Consider the following 21,840-nt stretch of genomic DNA (forward strand, 5'->3'; position numbering starts at 1 on the left):
TGTGGCAAAGGGAGGAATTAAGCTCAGGTCCCCTGAGGATCAGTCCAGTATCTTAACAAACCCACGTCTTTCCGTCCTGAAATACGGTGGCTTTCCATTGTAATTAAACAGCATGGATTTGAGGGGGCTGATTTTAACTGTCATTGTACTGAAAGAGCTTGCACTGGTCAAGTGGAGAAGAACTGCCTTGCCAACCTAAAAAGGCTTTTTCTTTACTTAATTCCAGGCTTCTAAACTTTCAGAAATAGAAAATATTACATAAGCAACAGTACTGAACAGTTCTGAAGGCATACTGAAGGAGCTTTTTATATTCTCCTATTTTAATAGTTGGTGCTTTTATTACAGATAGTATATGGTTACAGAATAATGTGTATAGGTTTAATGTCTGGTATGATAATATCCAAGGTGAAGATATTGAAAATTCAATTAAAATATAGTTTAGTATATTGGCTTATTTTAATTTCCAGCCTCCTTTGACCCCTATCCACCTCTTTTGCATTCAGGAGCTCTTTCTGATATCTGAAGCTAGAAGTTACACACTGAATCTTTTCTCCTATTACTCATAATCTGAACTTCTTTGTACATCTTCAGCATCTGACTATCTGAAACATTATCTTAAATTTTTCCAAAAATCCCTAAGTTCCTTTAACAGAGGAAGGCACTGAAGTGCTGAGACTTGACTAGTTCCTATCAAGGACCAAACTAGATGGGGACCCCAAAGTCTTGTCTCTTAACACTAAGCCGTGGGTCACTAAAGCTTTTTTTTAAACTGTGGTTGCCTTTTTGAGCAGGATCAGAGAGGGAACATAAGTTATTTCATCAAAGCAAAGCAAATCTCTCCTCTGCAATTCTCAGTTACTTTTAACCAACACAGCTTTTTGCCATCATTTTTGTTCCTCTAGCTTGTTTGATCAACAAAGTTTTCTCACCATCACTGCATTGCCTTACATGGTACAGAGAAGAAAACAGAAGTCTTACTGGAACACAGAGAAATAGCAATCACATCAAGAGGCAACCAATGAACCGGAGTCCTCAGAAGAGCTCCAGCTGCTGTCAAAAGTTTTTCCTAATCCTTCAGAACATATATGGGAGAGCACACGATTGAGTTGGTCACTCTGGTTGCATGCTAAACTTGAAAGAAGCGTCGAGCATCACTGCACATGACAAGACCTCCTCCAGACAAGTACTGCTGGGACAGAAGAGAGATCTTTGTTCTATTTTTCTTTCTGACAATGCTCACGAACACCTGATCCTGAAAACTGAAACATGAATTGGCTTCTGTCAGATTTGAGAGAATATATACCTGGAGGTGTTTATGCAGCCTGTTTAAATCTTACCCTGACTACAGTAATGGCACATGTTACCCTTGTCATATGAAATACTATCACTAACCTACTTGCTTCCAAACCTCCTCCAACTTCCCAAATTTTATTACAATAAATTGTATATCTAAACCATTATGTGTACCGTACCCCTTTATTTCAATGGGACCACGCAATTTCCATAATAAGGGGAAAGTAACAAACCAGGTTCCAGGACATTTAATAAACAAGTCTACCCTATGTGTAGTTTACACAGATGTAAAGGTTTAGGTTAAGCACCATGGTCACCAGTCCCAAGTAAAATAACAAGTGGGCTCAGAAGAGTCAGTGGCCTATTTACAACTCTCATGAGCGCCATCCAACCACACAATGAAAGTTGATCACATCCCTGTTTTAAAGACAGGGGGCAAACAAGTGTCAGGGACTGAAAAGAATCACACCTCAAACATTGTGGCCTAGTAGCAGGAGATGGGACACTCAGGATAAGGTGATAAGGTGAATTGTGATTATACATACCAACAACAAGCTGAGGGGCCACAGACACAGGTCGCTGTCTGACAGCAGGAGGTGGGGGATGTGCCAGAGGGCACGGAGCTCCATCTTCTGATGGGCCCCGCATGGCAGAAAAAGAAAAGCTGAGACCCTTCAGGATGGCCTGAGACTCGTCTGTCTTTCGTGATCACCCCCCCAAGACTTTTCTATCTTTCACAATAACACCTCCACAAAAGACCAAAAATTGCGCAAGCAGGCAACGCAGAGGGCTATAAAAAGTCTCACCTAAACCAGCACTGGCAGGGAATCCACCATCCTGAGGACCACTCTGCCCACCGGCCTTGTTGCAGGAACCGAACCAGACACCTGAGGACGCTGCGCTTCAGATCACAAACCCGGCAGCCTCGTTGTGGGACAGCGGAGGCCACGCGTCACTGGACCCACAGTACAAGTCCCATCATCCAAGCTGCGGAGCTGTAAGGGTGGTGGGATCCCTCACTTTCTTCCTTTCTTTTTGTTATCTTCCTTCTTTCCTTCTCTTTTCCTTTACTATACCCCTATTTCTTTGCTTCTCCCTGTGTGAGCAGTATAATAAAGTAAGGCTTACAACCCCACATGTGCCACAAACCCCTTTATGTAAATCCTTCTGCTGTTAAACTGTTCACCAATTAGGCTTAAGTAACACAAATCTTTCTGCTGACGAATCATCTGCTAATTGGGCTGAGCTGCAAAATAAAAGGTGTTGCTTTTCTTGTTTACGGACCTTAAGTATTGCATGTACCGTTTTCCAACCAAGGGGACCCAAAAACCTGTGTTAGCTCTCTCCCTAACTCATACCTCTGGGCAGGACGTGACAACAAGGTAGAGCGAATCTCATAATTAAGCAATGAAAGAGACTAAACAAAAGAAATGCACCAGTCCTTGGCTTAGCAGGTAGTCCCATCTTCTGGTATTGCCTGCAATGAGACCATTAGTCTTCGCATTTGGGTCCATATGGGTTACACTGCATCTAGGTAACCACCCATCTAGAAAGAGATGAGCTATTTCTAACCTTGTGGTTCTCAGAGTCCCCCCCGCCAGTATTCATCTTTTTCAGTAACCGCCTTCATACCGTTTGCTGTGAAGAAGTGAGTGAGCATCTCCAAGAGCTGACTCCTTAGCTATGTCAATCAGAGATTTGGTGACTTCCAGTGCTTGTGCCTGACTAGAATGGAAGCCTTGGCCAAGGTGTACATGCAGTGCCTTTTTCTCCAGCAGTGCTGTCCTCCTACAGCACATACTTTGGAGACTGCCTGGCTGTAAATGTACTGGATGGCCAGCTGACAGCAAATGCAAAAAAGCCAGCATATTAATAATGGATAATAATGGGAAAAATCCACCCTGCAGTGTTTCTGTTTGTGTCTTTTGAGGGTGCAACCTTGTTTGCCATCTCCCAATACATGCTCTTTCCAGAAAGGATAGCTGTGTGTGCCCTGCTTCCCACACTTTGCTGCAGATTTAAATATGCAGGCATTGCTGCTAGGTGAGTGCCATTTGAATTGACAAACTGGGATTTCTGCTGCACACTTCACACTTAACGCAGCCCTGCCTAGGCTTTGAAGGCAACGGCTTGTTGCCTTAGGGTCTGAAACTAACAAAGCCGAGCAGAACAAGCCCAGGGCTCCCGTTGGATTGCTCGATCAAAGACAATATTAAACAGCACTGTTTTCTTAACTACTATTCTGGGGCACTCGGATTGCAAGACAAAGGAGATGAAGTTAATTTCTGTTATCATAGCCTGGTGCAGCTGCAAAGGCCCTGGGAGAAGCCACCTTCTCTTGATGGCTTATGTGTCACCTGTGCCTCTGCAGGAGTTCCTATTAAGCAAACAGGGCTTCAAAAGCTTGTCAGATGCATTCCAGTTTCCCTCCTCCCCACACTGCTGTCAAATGCACCCCTTTTCCTACCCCCAGACATCTTCATACATCTCTTTACAGACACAAAGGAATCTCCCTCTACCTGACCACTTCCCTGCACCTTATATCTTTCTGCCTCACCTTTTCTGTAACCAGTATTGCCCATTTCAGTGCCCAAAGAGACCCAGACTAGGGAAGTCCTGCCCTTGGTGCAGGAGCACTAGTGCAAGGGGCCAGACAGAGAAAGGGTCCTCCAGGTTCTGCTCTGCCACAGACCTAGCTCATCACCTTAGGCAAATATCTTAGCCTTTGGTTTGCACATGGTCAGCTGGGATTAACAGGGCCCAGCCTATTTTTGTTAACGTGCTGGCAGATGAAGGCATAGTATGCATGATATCTTTTTATACTGATGATGGAGGTCACTTGAGCAGTATTGCAGGAGGAAGTGGAAGCTATCTCCTGATAAGAAGCACTGCTTGGGATGTTTGAAATGGTTTAAAGATTTTCCTCTCACTAACCATCATGGTCATGGCCAGCAGATCACCTTAAAAAGAGATGCTTGTCTGCAGAAGTGCTGTCCCAGGACTGCCACAGGTATCTTTGGCTCCATTTTTTTCCTTCTTAGTGTTCATCAGTAATTTAGCGTAAAGATAATTTATGGAAAAGCGGGAGTGTGGTCAAGCATGCTTACACCCACAGCTTGGTTGCAGTAGGGACATGAGTAGGAGGATGAGAAGACTAGGTGTGACAATGAAAAACTTTGAAGTAAGATTACTGAAAGCGAGAAAAACTCCAGAGAGCTTTGTTTAAAGTCTTCCTCTTCACACACCAGGTTATTTCTGTGAGGTCAGTCAGAGAAAGACAAAACCCAGCATTTACCAAATTGAGGACAGGGTATGGGAATAGTACACTGCTTGAGATGAGTAGGGTACTCCAGGAACTCATCTGCATCAACAGACGGATCCAATAATTTCATCCTCTTAAACTAGGAGCTTATCTTGGGTCTTTAACATCTAAGAAGACGTTTCCAGCAACTTGACTACTCCCATACAGGAAGTTCTCTGTGCTAATGACTTCCATTCCGGATTTCACAAACTGGCTTCATTCAAGCTTCCTCTGCCTTCTACCCTCAAGTTGCCCAAATTGCTGAGAAGACACTAAAATACAGAAAAGTTTTGCTGGAAAATTTCTGAATAAATTCAATTATGTTGTCTGTGAAACAAACAAGGATGCAATGTCAAGCTCAAACAAAAGGGATATCGTTATGTCCAGCTATATGCTGATACCTCATATATCTTTCTGATGTCAGGGTTTTGCTACTAATGGACCAATACAGATCTCCAACAACTTCAGAAGAACAAAAATGTCTATTCTAATTGGTGACGGCATAAAAAGAAAGAACTATTCTCAATCCAGTAGATAAGTAGCCAGTCTTCATTTTTAAAGCAAAGCTTCTAGATGTAAATTGCTGCATTATTTAAGTTTATTGAACATCTAACACCAGGAAATGTGCAATTCATGAAATTTTCAGTGAAGATGTACGAATGAGACTTTCTGATACATTTTTAAAATGTGAAATTATCAAAGTTTTATGCAGTGTCGACTTTGGCCATATATGGTAGAGTTAATTGAAAGTGCAGTTCTAGCTTTTAAAGAGTCCCCATGAAAGCGGCAATGTGTGTTTTATTGTCTCTTAGTCATTTGCAACTCAAAGGTGCCCAAGTTTATACATGAGAAAATGTTTCTTCTAACTGCCAGCCTGCGCTGCAAGACACTATTGAATCTGAAAAATCGGGAAAAATGCTTTGCGTCTTGCACTCACATTATCAGTTCTATAGTTTCTGCAAGGTAAATATTGTGCCTAGCTATCCAGATGCAACCCTTAAACCCCAGATCAGATCCCATAAGAAATTTGCTATTATCCTAAGGAGGATTGAAGATCCTCTATTTGGAGTATCCTTGACAATGGGAACAAACCAGACAGGAAAAAGCTGCATTTCACAGCACTGGCAAAAAGCAGAGGGTAAAGTTATCCTCAGTCAGTAAGAAAGAATGGTCTTTGATCAAAAGATATATGCATTACAACTCATTCCCCTTTTTTTTCCTCCCTCACAGAAATGTACAAGCTTAGAATTTTCTTAGACTCAAGTTGGAATAGGTACTGCAGAGGACAGCTAAATCAAACAGCACATCTTCAGCCTCCTAAAGAGACACAGAGTAAACCCAGCCTGAAGCCTTTGCTCCCTGAAATTGGATTAGGGACTCCACATTGGGTCTACCCAAAACAAACAAATAGCCCTCACAGCTGTTTTTCTTTCTTCCTTGTTTTTCTACACAAAAACCTCCCCAAACGAAAAACAAAACACACACACACACAAAAACAACAAAACCAAACCAACCCAAAACCTTCAAGAAGTCTTAGGCAACCTTCTACTCCACAAGAACAAATAAGGCCACAGACCAGAATGTTAACTTCAATGCAGAATTAGTGGTTTCTAACAAAAATTAGGTCATATGTTTTTGATATGACCTTGGTGCAGGAAGTAAACATCATAGAAGCTGTTGGGTTACTCCACTTCGCTACAAACACATTTTTGGTCCCTTGTTTTAGTCATAAAGCTAAGCAGCAGGAAACAAACTGGGACATTTGGTTCAAGTTTAACTCAGGGGGCTGAAGGAAAAGACCCATGCCTTTCCTTTCCTTGCAGATCCAGTGAGCCAACATCAGGACCAAGAAGGAATTGGCCACACTGACTGAGGCTGCAGGGCAGACACCACACTGCAGGCTTTACAAATGTAGCAGAGCTGCCTGCCTCCAAATCTGCCAAGGGCAATACACAGGGATTTGGTCAGGAATTTGGAGAGCTGTTTTACAGCCACAGCACTATCCCCACTATTGCCTGCTGAAATACCTGCAAGGTCTGTGTCCTGCTGCTGCCACCTCAGCTCACAGAGCCAACAAGCTCTTCCCAGCCATTCCCTGAGACAAGCAGGGGCTGTCCCACAGCCTGCCCTTGCATGCCATGAACCAAAGAACAGAGACCTGGAGCTTGTGTGCCTTTGGCAGCGTGAGCTTTTTTCCTGCGTCTGTGTGGCAGCTGTAGACCATTTCGCTCACACCCTATCCAGTGATTAATCCAAGCTCCACACTGAATAACGGAAGTCACAGAGCTCTAACTCTGACATTGTATGGTGGCTAAAATTGTGACTTGGAGAGGAAAATGAGACCTCTCCAATGCAGATGAGAGCCCAAGGATTAATGTGCTCTCTGAACTGTGGGATAACCAAATTTCAGATCCTGCTCTATTTTGGAGAAGAAACGTAGACCTGGATTTTTTATATTGCACTGGCTTAGAATTTGTCTCTGCTTCTTTCAGAAAGGCCATCCTACTAATGAGAAATCCCTCCTTGTACCAGTTTTCATTAAACATCCACATTTTCCCAAGAAGTTTCTGGTTTAGTGTATTTGCATGAAAATTTTTAAAGGACCAACTCTGACTAACGAAAGTAGTTACTAATGAGTGTCAATCCACTTTTTAAACTTTGTTCAAACATGTGAATAACAGTAAATGAAAAAAACCCCAAAACTACACTTGTTGTTTGAGAAGAGTCTCCCTTCCTGTGAAGGTTGCTATTAAATAGTGCTGCTGTTAGATACCTAGACCGGGAATTTTAGAGAGTGGAAGCCCAGGTAATTTTAGATTTTGTCTTTTAAATGCTTATATTTTTCTTCAAATGTTCAGCATATCCAAGCACAAGTTTCCCACTAGCTGCCCTCTTCCTTGTAGCATTCTGGGTCTCTCCTCTCCTTTCAGAGTTAGTGTTTGACCCCACAGCTCTATCCTGTACAACCAGTTACAGGAATCTATTTCAAGGCCTCCTGCTGCTAAGCCTTTGCACCCATATCTAAAGGAGGCGGCAGCATCGTGCATTGATTCAACTGCTGGGTGCGAAGCGACAAATGTTCTGCTGGGGTTAGAATGAGATTAGCAAAATCCCACAGAACAATGATTAAAAGGTGCTGTAACGAATCCATTTGCTGCACGCAACAAACGCAATTACTAGACAAATTATCTCTCACCTCGCTCCTCTCTCTGCAGTGAGCCAGGACTGAGAACCCTCATGCTTTAGGCTCCAAACACACAGTCCAGCTTTCCAAGAAACACTGCCTTTGACTAATGTAGCAGCAGTATCTATGTCCCTCCATGAGTTAGGCCACTAGAGGGCACACAGGTTGCCTAAATAACACCTGGAAAACAGTTGGTCCATTGGTCTTCAGACCTGTATTTCAAGCTCTCCATCTTCATGACCATGCATCCTACTATCCAACAGGAACCCATCTCTGCCAATACAGATTGTCACTTTTGGAGTCTCCAATCTTCTCCCTGTCTTCATCCTTTACTGAATTTCTCTCATCTCAGATTTTTCCCATTCTGGCACAAATAAAGCCAACTAACTCTACCTAAAGTAAAGGGAGGATTTGGTATTATTTCCAGGACTTACATGTTTCTTAAACAGGAGATTATAACATGAAAATCAGGAAACTCAGTGGGGATGACTCAAGACTACAATGTTCCTTGTCTCCAGTTCAGAGCCAGAGCCCAGCTGTACTCCAATTGCACCAAATCTGAGCTAATGAGCTCTCCTACTCTGCTAGGGAGCATGGGATAAAGATGCCATTGCCAACAGCTGCCAAGGCTAGTTGCTAGTCCAGTCTAAGCAGCACTGATTTCCATCCAGAGTCACCTGTCTCTACAGCTTGTTCCCTGGCACTGCTGGGCTGAGCTGCTGAGATCCTCAAACTGAACCTGCACAGACTAGGAAAGATCAGCAATACTTAACAGTCTGGCCTGCATGCAATGCAAAACAGTGTTCCTTGCTTCCTGCTCAGGAAACAGATTGCAATTTGCATAGTCCTGCACCTGAGCTAATAAACTATGATGAACTCTTTCTGGGTCTGCATCCATGGCACTAATAATCTTCAATCTGGATAATCCCCATTATGTATCCTGGCTCTTTCACTTGAGCCGCAGTACCTTTTTCCTCTGTAAGTCCATGGTGCTAGCCAGCACAGCAGCCACTACAAAACTCGCTGTCAGTTCAGTCTGTTCTCTTCCCCAAAAAGTGTTAAACAGAGCAGCCAACATTACCCATTCAGCTTTCACTATTCAGTTTCTGTTGTAAGCAAGATAAGAGCAAGCCAGCTGGCTTATTCCCACTCACCACTGATCAACTTGATCATCTCCTACCATCTTGTTCCACCTTTGCCTTCCTCATAGGTCCTCCTCCCCACAGTTCACAGATGGCCCTGGGAGGGCTCAGCTCTTGTGACATACCAAGAATGCTACAACCTCAGCCACATGAGCTTCTGAACCTGACTAGTCCACTGTTTGGTTACCATTTTGAAAATGTGCAAGACAAAGAAAGAGCAGAGGCTATGTATGTATATGTGGCAATGGGAAACTTCTTAAAGCCTAGCACACCTTATAGGACAAAGTTACAGATACTGGGATTTCATATTATTGAGTGTCCAGCAGGCTGCCTTTGCCCACCTATCAGACAAATCTGAATTAATACCCCACTAAATGAAAGATTAAAATAAGTCTTTGAGTTAAGCAGTTGATAATCAGGATTTTATTTGTTAATATAGCAGAAGACTTCCTCATGAGCCTGTCGTGCCCCAGTATCTGCATCACAGCAGAAATAATACAAAGCAAGAAAGAGAAATACTTTAACTAATATGGTTCTTTGTCAGACTGGAAGTATTAGCTGTGATTCAGAAATTAATGACAGCATAAAAATCTATTAAGGCATCTAGACTGTCTCTCGAGGGACCTTTTCAAGCTTGTAGTGCATGGATTATTCTCCAGGGTTCTGCCCAGCCAAACTTCAGATATCCCAAATGACAGCAATTCCGCCACAATTCTTAACAAAGCCATTTCACCACCTAATCTCTCTCTTCCATTAAGTATTTTTCTCTCCTGCCATTTTTTTCGCTTCTCTCCTCCAAATTTTATACCATGTGAGAGACTTCTAGCTCTCAGTCCACACTAGACAATACTTCACGCCTTCCCAGTATGCCTAGATCATTAGCATAGCTCCTCTTTAGTCATTTAGCCAAAACAGCTATATATTTAGCTCTTGCAAGCATTCCTCATAAGTCAGTCCCTCCAGCCCCTTAATCATTCTCCTTGCAATCCTCTGAATTCCCTCTAATTTTGTTTACGTCTTTCTGGAATTGAAGTGCCCGGAACCAAGCGCTGTAAACAACAACAGCTTGTTATGTGGCTAGACAGTAATTCTGGTGATCACAGCACAGGCCCCACACATGCCATGCACACACAGACACATGCGCACACTCATCCTCCAGTTCAGATATGGCATCGCTATGGGATGAGCATCTCTCACGACAGACACTCCCTCCTCCCCAGTGACATCAACTGCTTTTAAAGGAAATCCAGTTCCAAACAAAACTAGGGGTAGATCTTCTGTAAAGCCTTTACATCTTTTGTTTAAATGAGTCGTCTTCTGAATTTGCTTCACTGTTTTCTCCAGTTTTACAGTTCTCAGTCTGTCCAGGAATGGTCACAAGTCAAACTGAACAAACATTCTCATTATCCAAGAGAAAACACAATCCACAACATAAGTTAAAAACCTGCTACATGATGCACAACCCTCACGTTCCAACCCCATCAAGCAGTGGCAGGTCCTATGAAAAAAGGTCTGCTCTAATTTTTAGGCCACTGAGGCAAGTATGGCAACAGTGGTTTCCCAGAGCATTTTACCTCAGGGAAACTGGATCTAACCCTTGGTCAAGAGGACCAGGACCACCACACTCTTTGGGAAAACATTTTCAACACAGTCAGCAAAGAGGCATTAGCAGGAGAAGGTCAGACATAGTACCTCAGGGAAATAAATGGGATGATATATCCCTGAAAATGTTCTCTCAGTTGTTGGCAGACTCAAGACAGACACCAGCTACTGACTTCACTCAGGTTATATTTTCAAGTTTTTCTTCATGCCTATAAAGACCACAATTTTCAGAACTTTTTTGTTCTAGATGACTGTTGAGACTTTGATGTAATCTTAGGACAGAAGATAACACATCTCAGAAAAGCCTTTAAACACTTGTGCCTTAATCTGTTGTTGAAACCCAAGTTGGAATTTTTCCAACAAAACACCTTTTTTTTCCTTATTAGAAATGCGCCATTTCAGTGAGGCAGAAATGCTTTGCAAAACTTCTTGGTTTGCTTCAACAAACTTCTGGGGAACATCAGGCAGGGTTCAGTAAGAAACCTGTCAAGGTTTCTGCCAGCTCTCAGGACATCCGTGGGGTGGCCAAGGCATCAAGAAAAGGTGGCAGCTCCATAGGAAGGGTTCCTCTAGATCAAGGTCCTCCTCAGTCTTTCCCTGTAACAATTTCAAAGCCTCTTCTCACACAATATCCTCAGGTCTGCATGGGCTTCAAAGCTGGCACTCTAAGGATCCCTGCTATGTGGCAAAAAAAGCAAGGGCTTGAAGTCTCCTGTGTCCCCCATACCTTTCCCACTGCCACTCCTCTTTCACAGCAGCTCAAGCAAAACTGCAGCACCAGGGACACCTCGAAATGTCTTGTTTTGCTTCTTGTGGTCACTTGGGTTGTTTGGAGCAGCAGGGGGAGGCAAAGACACCAGAAACTCTTCAGCTTGACCAGGAGAAGATGAGAGGCTAAAAGCAGGGGCCTTACAAGGTCCCTTGAAGCCTGAAGAAAAACCTGCTGCTACAAAGCATTCTATCAGGACAGACAGAGCAAGGCCAGCCAGAATGGCCTTTTCTCCCTTTTCTCTATGTACACAGCAGACCAGAAGAGGAGGAAGACTCTTTATGGCTGACCTTAGCTCTAGGTCCCTCTGGGGCAATGCCACAGCTCATTTACCTCATGCTGCAGCCTTTTTTTTTTTTTGTTTTGTTTTGGTTTTTTTTTTTTTTTTTTATTAGCAGTCCAATCTGTTGTAGCTCTGTAGCTGCTAGATAATACAGAAACCAGTCACCAGTCTAGAATATGTGGAAACGGAAGAGATGTTCTATATCCTCACTTTAGCTCTCTCGCCATTGCCTATCTTCCCTCTCTTAGCAGGTCTAGACTACAGGCAGCTCTCGCATCAATTCAAGTATGATTAAGATTTCTTTTTCTTTGAATCACTGAGAAATTTTTTAGTAATAGCCCTAACCCTTGTACAGCACCAAGACTCTTCCATACAAATAGTTTCCTGCCCTCTGCAGAAGATCTAGAAGAGGAGAAGAACATCCCACAGAAGCATGCCTGCAGTCAGGTCTATCCTGCTTTTACTCAGCCAGTTAAACCCCTCGACAAAACACAGCTATGCTGGACAGAATCTGTGCTGTTGAGATAGTTGAACAAGCAAGGCCGTGTTAATGCAGGTAGAGCGAAAGTGCATATTTGCTGGTTTGCCGGTTCAGATTGCATCCTGCCTAGGAACCCTTTGCTGATACAGTACACAATAGCAGGACTACGTAAGAAAGGTTGGCTCAGATAGATTGTACTATTTTTGAATATATCAGTCTAATTAAAACAGTGCAGCTTGTACGTGCAAGAAAGCCTCCTTTTATCTTCTTTCATCTTCTATTCCCAGAAACTCTGCCATGAAAGTGCAGGTGTCAAACATGTCCTTTCCACTCTCTACACTGTATTTCATGCCCAGGTGACTGAAGCATGACTAAGTTGTCACCTTACACTGAGGCTATCACAGAAAGATGAGGAGGGGTAGCCAAGCCACAGCAACAATTCTGTTTCACTGCAACAATTGCTTGCCATGTCAAGATAGGATGCAAATCTGCTATGAGTAATGGTCACTCTAAAAGCATATACAGATATTCCTATCAGTAATCATGCTGCATTCACCTCCTGAACTAAGATTTCATAGTATCTCCCTTGCACAAAATACAACTCTGAACCAGATATGTTAACACAGCACAAGAATCTTTAACACACAACTTGCACATTTTGTTACATGCAAATACATGCACACACATATGTATATCTCCCCACTATCACCTTCTGGTTTGCATGTGCATCTTCTCAAAAGCCAAGGAATAGATATTAAAAGGCCTCTGGTCATACCTTCATGCACAGGCCATTTATACAGGCATAAATAAAACTGAATGATGCAATACATGTGAACCCATTGTACAAGAAAGTAGTTTTACATGGCAAAGAGTAGGTACTCACACCAGATGGATCCACAATGGCACAAGTCTAAACATGTTTACACATCAAAAACCCCATGGATGCCCCTTGAAACAACACCTTCTTCCTGCAGGCAAATCCTCACCTGCAAATCCCTCCATTGTCAGACACTCAAGTATATATCCATACAGCCAGCTTCATCGACACTTGCACAAGTGGACGTGCTGCAAGGTTCACAGTCAGAAAGACCCTTGCTCTCACTTTCGATGTAGCTTTGGGTCAGCTGCTGAGGGCCAAGCACAGCCAGGCTCCACGCAGGTGCAGCAGCCAGAGGGCATGCAGGAGAATATTAATAGTTATTGTCCTAGAAGGTTGTAAGGATTAATTGGTTCCAGTCTGCAACTCACCATCAATATAAGTGCTAAGGGGCAGAGGGGAGGGAGCTGTGATTACACACTTACATTTCATACTCCTATCCCAGTGACTGCATGCTCATATGCTATTGATTTCCCAGCTGGAAAAATCCACAGCCTTCCACTTGTCTCCTTGCTTGCTCCCTCCCTCATCCCACTGCTCATGACCTGCTTGCCGCACATTCCCCCTCCCAAAAGCCAAGAACACATCATCGAAAAAGGGAGAGGACCGCCCTCTTTGTGGGAGAGCTCTGTCAAACCTGAAATAAATGAAATTTGCACCTGTGAGGTCACGTAGAAGCAGACCTTAGGGAAGGGAGCAGGTTTCAAGAATGAACCATCTTCAGAGAACTTAGGAACTGCTAAAGCCCAGACTGTGAGCTCAAAGCTCCAGTTACACTCACCTTTGCTTTAAGCCAGAACTCTTTTTTTCTGAAGCCTACCTTTCTGATGCTGTTTTTTAAAAAAACAAAACCGTCCCTCAAAAAACACACACCAACCTGCTTTAATTCAATATTTATATCATTGCATTGCCCCCAAAACAATCTTCCAGATTCTTTCAAAGTCCAGTATCTCTACAGCTGACAACCAGGGCAAAATCCTGTTGTGTGTTGATGGGTGAACACTAGGCAGGTCTAGCATAAAGGGTCCTTTCCTCCCAGAGAGCAGTCATGCAAAATTTTTCCATGAACTTTAAGACAACAGATATGGCCAGCAAAACACTTCATTGTGAGGCCTTGCAAGTCTTAGCTAGAAAGAATACACCTTTGGCTGAGAGAAATTAAAGCAGCAGCCCCTGCCATGCTATTCCCTCTCCTTCCATGCAGCTGATCAGGGCAATGCTGCCCCATTGGCAGGCAACCTGCTGGAGGGAGCTCACAGAATACCAGCATCAACCAAAGCGCCACAGTGCCACGGCATAGCACAGAATCTAGCCCAGATTTCCTTTTTTTTTTTCCCCCCCCCTGGGCATTTCTGTAAGAAACATGATTTCCCAGCATTTCTTCTTCCATTTCCATGCTGTCTGCAGGGATCTCTACCCTTCCCTGACACCAGGAGAGGGCTGTGTCTCACACGCTCACCCACACAAATCTCCATCTTGCCCTTATCTGCTCCTTCTCAGAGTGGGACAAGATGGTCTGTGCTGTGCTTGGTATTTTGATTTTATCCCAAATAAAATGACAGCAGGAAAAGCACATCAGCTGTCAAAGTCATTGCTGATTGAGCCTGAACAGTACATAAAACTATGGCATACATTTCTTTAAGGAAAAGGGGATACTGAAAAGGCAAAAATTCATGCTTCCTACAGGGACTGCATACAGCAAAACTCTGCAACCTTCCAGCAGCCACCCTGCATGCAAAGGAGACAATCTTTTGGAAAGCGCATGCCCATATGTTCAAAGGGACACATGAAAGATTTTCCCCAGACTCTTCCTGGATGCCTTTGTCTGGTATCACTATGGATTTCACTCAGGTTATTCCATCCTTTAACAGCCTCTGTCAGCCAATGACCTCAGCTGGCTCTCTTCCACAAGGAAGCCCATCAGGTATTCAGATCTGCCCAGAAAAGGAGGTTTCCCTTGCATTCACTCGTAATCACCTTTTGCCACCTGTTTCCACTTTACAGCACACAGATCAATAAGCGGGGCTACAGCTCCTCACCACCAGCCTTGCCCAGCCACACCAGCCTGTCCATGGAACCGCACAGAGCACCCAGCTGCTGCTGCAGGGGCTACATCATATTTAGACTCACGTTAACATCACTACTTTAACCCATTCCTAGGCAAAACGCTCTTGCACAAGGTAAATCTCTTGAGGGAAAGGGACAGTCCCCACCAGCAAGGCAAGGGCCTTGGTGTACCTGAAAGCTGACAGAAGGCACTGCTGGAACACAGTTAAAGATATGAACTTCTAAAGCATTGGCTCTCCATCAGCCTAGGATGACAGCAGCCATATTCCTCACCCTGACTGGAAGGAGATCTATTGCTTGTATGTGAAAAAAGAGGCATGAAGACTAACTCTTAAAGACTTTGTCTCCTCCTCAGACCACTAACACATGCAGGGGTGTTTGCAGGCTGAAAAGGAGCACCCACAAACATTTGGAATAGGGTATTTGTTACAAGACTAGTAAAACTCTTGTGTGAGAGAGGATAATCAAGACTAAAAGACGAAGTGAATTTCTACTTATAATCAAATCCTTTGAGTAGGTAGCTGAGTGCTTGGATTTTAACAGCCATGGGAAATGGGGCCTTACTGGTGTGCTAATTATTGACTCAAATGGTCTGTGATCCCTGGGATAGGACTAGAAGAAATGCTTGGGATATCTTTTTAATGTTCCCTGCTTGCAGATAAAGAACCGTCTCTGACTCTTCCCTGTCTTAAGCCTACAACCAAAGTGTTTTGTTGTAGGTATTGAACCTCTTCATCATTTAGGGGAAAGCAAGGCAGCCGAGTTGTTTACCTCATCAATACAGTCCAGCCTGTGAGAGCTTCCCCTGCCTTATTTGACAGAGAGAGCTGAAAACGGATAGAAAGAAAAGTATATTTGGGAGAGCAAGAAAAGTCTGGGTTTTTTTCTCTCCAGTCAGCAGCATTTACATGTTAGCCAAATGCATCAGAGTCACCCCACACTGTTACCCATACACTACAATGCCACCACTCACATGCACATACATTCCTGCTCTTTCCTCTGTTCTCCTCATCCGTTACGTACACATTATCAGTGAAGAAACACTTGAGTACACATTTCCATCCATACAGATTTCACAAACCTCACACATTAACAATCCTATCCTTTTTCACACCCACGTTTCCTAGTAATGTTATAAAACATGAGACTTTACAGATAGCATTTTTACTGCATACCAACCTAAAGCATCCTACTCCACTTAACCAAGCGTTTCTGTGATTTCTTTCATCAGACTCATTCTCCATTTATGAACAGCTTTGAGCAGCTCAAAAAATACATTATAAATAAATGCTGCCAGTACTATGCAGACCCATTCTGCATTTCCTTTCCTAAAGCAGCTACTTCACTAAATTGGCTGTAGAGGTTTTTTGTGTTGGTTTTGTTTTTGTTTTTTTTTTCTTTTTTTAAATCACAAAATCTCCTGCAATTAACCAATGAGGTGGGGATGTAGAGGAGATTTGTTAAAACAAGCTGGGATTTTTTAGCAAATTGCTGGTTTGAAACAGCTGTTATTTCTCAAGGAAAAGAGTTTGTTTAGAAGAATTTTCAATGTAAAGCAATGTTGAAGAAAATGTATAATTTGTCAAGGCATTCATTTTTAAAATAAAATGCTCAGGGGGGAAAATGAAAATTACTTTTCAAATTGACAGCTAAGTTAGAGTAATAGTAGGCAAAAGTGAAAACATCAACACAAAATTCTTCTAATTATCAAAATGCAATTTTTCATAGACCCAAATAATTTGCTTTGCCTCCCCATTCCCATACATTCGCTTTTTGACTCCGGGAAAAAAAAAAAGGAAAAGAAAAATTCAGCTTTTAAGTCCAATTCATGAGTCTGATCTTTATCACACCGTACTAAGACACAAATCCATTTGAGGGAAAAGCTGCAGCATGCCACTAGAAAAATCCCACCCACCAGCAGTGCTGGGGTGTGTAGGTACTTTTATTCCTCCAGCTCTCCCTCAGCGCAGGAAGGCCAGAGCACCATGCAGGAAGAACATCCATCCCACCTCCGAGCCACCTGCCTCTGAACAAGGACTGGAAGCACAGCAGCAGGGAAACGCAAGAATCCTGAACCACGAAATTAAGGAAACAAAGTGATCAGAAAATAACCAAATATCCTCTGGGCAGGACTCAGGGCCTCTAAAGTAGGGAAGAAGGAGCCAAAGCCCTCGAGCCTGGGCAGGGGGAGGACTGGCAACCCATTGCATATCCCCTGGCCTGGGCACTGGAGGATGTTGCCCGTGTTGGGCACTTGGCATCGGGAGCCTGTAGCTCTCCTGCCACAGCCTCAGCTGCACTCCCTCCCCTTCACCCCCACCACCTGCTATTCAGCCCCAGCTTGGCTGGAATTGCTCTCTTTCACCCCCACATTTGGTTGGCTTTGCAAAAAAAAGATGATGAGCCATTTCTGTGGTCACTGGTACACCCCCAAGTGGACAGCAAGGAAAAGGGGGAGAGAAAGCATGGACAAGTTTTGGATAGCTCACAGAGGTGCAGGCTCAGCTGGCTGGCTCTGGAGGGATGTGCTCAGAGAGCACTTGGAAGCCGGTCCAACTGGGGTCACTGCCTGTCAGAGCCACTAGTGCAGTTTCCTGGGGTAAGAGCTCCACAGAATCATGCTCAGCAGGGTTACAGAAGCGTTTAAGGCTTGTTACCACAGCTTTCAGTGAATAACAATTAATTTGTTAATTTGAAATAAGTGGTTGGTAGCATTTTGTGGTTCTCTCACTTTTTTTTTTTTTTTTTTTTTAAGGGCACAATACCTTCCTGCATCTTTTTAACTCCCTCAGGTATTTTCAGGCTTGCTTGTGAAGTGCCCTGTTTCTCCTGTGTGGCCCAAAAATTCCTGCTTCCCCAGCCTCTCACCCTCCAGATCAGAGAAAGGAAATTACTGCTTGCTACAAAACCAGATGCAGCAGTGGACTGGGTCTGGTTTATACCACATCTGAAGTTTGGAAGCAGTAGAAAAAACAGCTCCAGGTTTGCAACACTCCCCTCTCCCTGCCCCATCCCATCCCAAAATGCAGGGAAGGCAACTGCGTTGGCTCTGCCTTCTTAGAGGGTACCTGGTAAGACAGCTCTCGAAAGACCTTCTGTAATGCTTTCAAAATCAGAATGGATGTGGCTGTGGCAGTAGTAACTCACTAAAACAGAAGGCTAAATGCCAGTAGCTACAGCTATAAGAAAGGACTGAAATAGCTCCCGGTTGTGCCAGCATCAGGATGCTCTGGTCACAACTTGGGGAAGGCTTGCAGCTTGGAAACGCTGCACGGAGCAAGCACTGTCGACTACAAGCCAGGAAACATGCATCAGAGAGATAGGCAATATTAGAGTCATTGTGATTCACCAATGACCATCTCCTTTGATGGGTCTGTAGCTACTCCTCCAGAGCAAAGTTCACATTAAGCGACACAACTTCATTGCTGACATTAGCTACACAAGTATCGGTTCTCCTCTCACCCTACATACATCCTATGTGCTGAAAAAAATCCTCCTTCCCTGTCAGAAATAGTGACTTCACAGCAAGGAAGTCAGCTGAAGGTGCTCATGCCAGATTCACAATCCAGAGTTCAGAGAATGCAAGTTTGAGCAAAAATACGTGACAGTGAAAAGAGTGTGTACGCAACCCAGAGACGGAAGAAGTGAGACTGTACTAAAAGGAGCACTCAGTAAATGTGAGAAGGTGGCAAAAAACAAGGGATTTTGCAGTGAGTGCATGCAGTGGTGACAGGTAAGTGTGAGGCTGTGAAAGCAAGCATGTGTATAACAGAGGGAATATGGGAATTTGCTTAGTAGACACAAAATAGGAGAGTGTATGCAAGAGAGTGTATAAAACAGGAGAAAAGGGGAGGTGAGTTTGCTGTGACTGGGCATATCCCCGTACACAGCACTCATACACTACAGTATGCACAAGAGAGTGAGAAAAAAAAGCTCTGAGTGTATGGAAAACAGCCAGAGCAAGATATCCTCTAAGTGTGCAGCTCACTGTGAACGCAAGACCGTGAGGCACAGAGTAGGCCAGGTAGAGTGCATATATGTTCTTTATTTATATATTCACCTATGTGTGTGTATATGTGTGCACGCACGCAGGTTTACAAGGCTGGTGCAGCAGGGTAGGCAAGCGACTTTTATATGCAAGCAACCACGAACGCTAGTGTGCAGGATGGAGAGAGAACACAGGAAAAGGCTTGAAGGAGGTGGGGCGGGGGGAAGAGGAAGGGAGAACATGAGTGCGAGAGAGGCAGGCTGGCACTCCAGGAATTGCATGTGCTAAGGAGATAGAACTGTATGTGCCAGAGTGAGTTTATTAATCTTCCATGCTATATTCATGAGTGTGTATATATATGTGTGTGTGTAGGACCACTGGTGTGTTTGAGTGAGCGTGGATCATGTACAAGCTGTGATTTGGAGGGCTATGATTATATGTGCATGTGTGACATGTATTTATACATACAGCATGGGAGGCATTAACCCTTAACTCCTGTTTACAGAAAGCATCTCAAAAACAGCTAGCATGCCTGTCATCACTTCAAACTAAATTCCATACTCACAGTTGGCTCTTAAAGCAAGAAACCCAGCTGGCAATTCTCCACTGAACAAAACCCCATACCCAACAAATTTCCTTCTCCTGTCTTTCCTCTGTCATTCTCTTTTTTTTCCTCCCTGGTAGAGGGGAAGGACATAGGGTTTTCGCAGACAGACCAGAGGCACAGAGGTTCCTCTAACGTCCCCCTCTCTGGGGCAAAACCAAAATAAAATTAATTCAGGAAAAAAAAAAAAAAAAAAAAAGAAACTTAACACTGATCTCCTCAGGAAGGTAAAGAATCCAGGAGCATCAGTACTTACGACCCAAAGTGCTGAGAAGCAGTGGCTTTGGATGGAGGGGACACCCACCTTTACCCTCTTTTCCTTTGAAAATCTTACTGTGCCCCCCTAACTCCCCTCTGCAAAAGCATAAATACAGCAGCAGTCACATGCAATGCCCTCTAACCATAGGATTCACCAGCAGCGATCTTTCCTTCGTTTATTTCCTGAGGAGGGGGGAAGGTTTGGAGGGGAAGTGGGGGAAGAGGAAGCTCCAGCTTCCAGCTCCATGTTTCAGGCCGTCCTCAGTCCATCAGCCTCAATTCAAGCAGAAGGGGTTTGAGGAGATTGCAAGAAAGAACTCATCACATACCTTGCAAGGAGAAGAGGGACAGGAAGAATCCCAGCACCCAGATACTGTGCAGCCAGTAGGTCCTCATGCTTCTCTCTCACTCGCTCCGCTTCCTCTGCCTTTTTCTCCGTCTCTTCGCTTCTCTCTCCTTTTTTTTTTTTTTTTCTTCTCTCAAATTAAATGGGATTCAGTGTCTCCTTCAGTCCCCCTGGGCTCTGCTTTGCCAGCTCTGCCAATCCAGTCGCAGCAAAAGCTGACCCAGGGTGGCCAGATTCCCAAATAACCTCGCACTCTCCCCTTCAAGTGCTGGAGAAAGGGGGGGGCAGGTTAGAAGCTCGCCGTAGCCCGTGCTGGCTGTAAACAGAGAATCTCTCTGTCTCTCTCCTGCAGCTCCAACTAAATGCGACTGTACTTAAACAAGCAATGCCTTATAGGACAGCGCTCAGAGCAGAAAAGATCCCACCTCTGCCACCTAGTGTTGCAAGCCAGCTCATTTGTTTTTATATATATATATACGTGTTATGCTATAGAAATATGGTTCTCTCATTCCTCTGCAAATGTATCTCTTGGATCACAGGTCTATAAGCCATGCTGGGCTCAGGTGCCTCTAAAGCTCCAGGTCCAGCTGACATGGGGAGGTTATTCAGCAAAGGAATATTCCTCAGTGTGGCGGGGCAGGTTTGATTTCTCAGCAGAGTTAAGCTCGACAAATTCTGAAGCAAGGGTCTCTCTGATACTCGTGTCAGTGCTGGGAAGTACACAGGAACCAGAGGGAGATTCAGACACACTGACTGTAATTGCAGAGCTGCCCAGGCCTCCAGGATAAAGAGCAAGCATCTTTGCTGGATCTCCCATGACTTCCGTGAAATTTCAGAGGGACCAGAAGGAATCCTTCTGTGCAGGAAATCCAGCTTTCAGAGCCACTGTTTGCTCACAGAATGCTTCTTTCACTACCCCTCTCCTTTCAAATATGGGTTCCTCCTACTGTACATAACATGAACCGTTTTTTCCCAAAGAGTAATTATCTCCTGCAGCTCTATTGCCCCCTAAAATCGTTGCTTCTGGTGAGAGAAACAGCAGTAATAAAGTACTACTTAACATTCACACAGGGCTTTTAATCAGTCACTCCCCAGGCATTTCACAAAAGGGTGCCCTTTTGCAGCTGGGGACATGGAGGCAAAGAAACTGTGCAACTTTTGAGAGACCAGCACCTGAGATACAGTGTGGCAGCCCAGGCGGGTTGCCCACCCAGCCCGTGGCCCCTTATTGTTGTCACCATGGCAGCCCGTGAGGATGCCACTGCTAAATGGTTCCAATCTCCAATTTAAGCACTGAGGATGCAGAACACTAATGTGAGCATGTAGGATTCTCATCAGTAATGGTGCCCCTCCAGAAGTATTTCTTATTAGACTGCTGTACAACAAGCTGTTCTGTGAACAGAAAGCACGAAGCCTGCCTCCCCGTGTTCTTGTGTGGTGTCTCCAAAATCCCCCCTCAGCCTGCTGTAATGAGAGCCAGATCCTATCATATCCCCTGTGACATTCCCTGTCGGAAACAGAAACAGCATGCTGTGGCTAGCCCAGAAACACGTGCTTGTTTCCTAGTGGAACAATATCAACACTATGATGCAACACAAAATGCAGTCACCATTTGGTCTGGGTGGCTGCTGCCATGTACCACCTG

The 21,840-nt window shown here is 44.1% G+C and overlaps 1 protein-coding gene across 3 annotated transcripts in view; it reads right to left on the minus strand.

Moving 5' to 3' along the window:
- The window catches only part of LSAMP (limbic system associated membrane protein), a 1,035,828-nt gene extending 1,014,710 nt beyond the window's left edge, over positions 1 to 21,118 (minus strand). Inside the window, exon 1 of one of the 3 annotated variants that reach the window (XM_065063106.1) lies at positions 20,179 to 20,587. In XM_065063106.1, the coding sequence (XP_064919178.1) occupies positions 20,179 to 20,245 (67 nt within the window). In that variant the 5' untranslated portion in view covers positions 20,246 to 20,587. Of the gene's footprint in view, positions 1 to 20,178 lie in introns of all 3 variants that reach the window. The other 2 variants (XM_065063121.1, XM_065063087.1) reach the window with 2 other exon arrangements.
- Positions 21,119 to 21,840: the final 722 nt, after the last annotated feature.

This window comes from Columba livia, chromosome 1 (genome assembly GCF_036013475.1).
Source record: "Columba livia isolate bColLiv1 breed racing homer chromosome 1, bColLiv1.pat.W.v2, whole genome shotgun sequence".
In the NCBI taxonomy this organism is placed as follows: Eukaryota; Metazoa; Chordata; class Aves; order Columbiformes; family Columbidae; genus Columba; species Columba livia.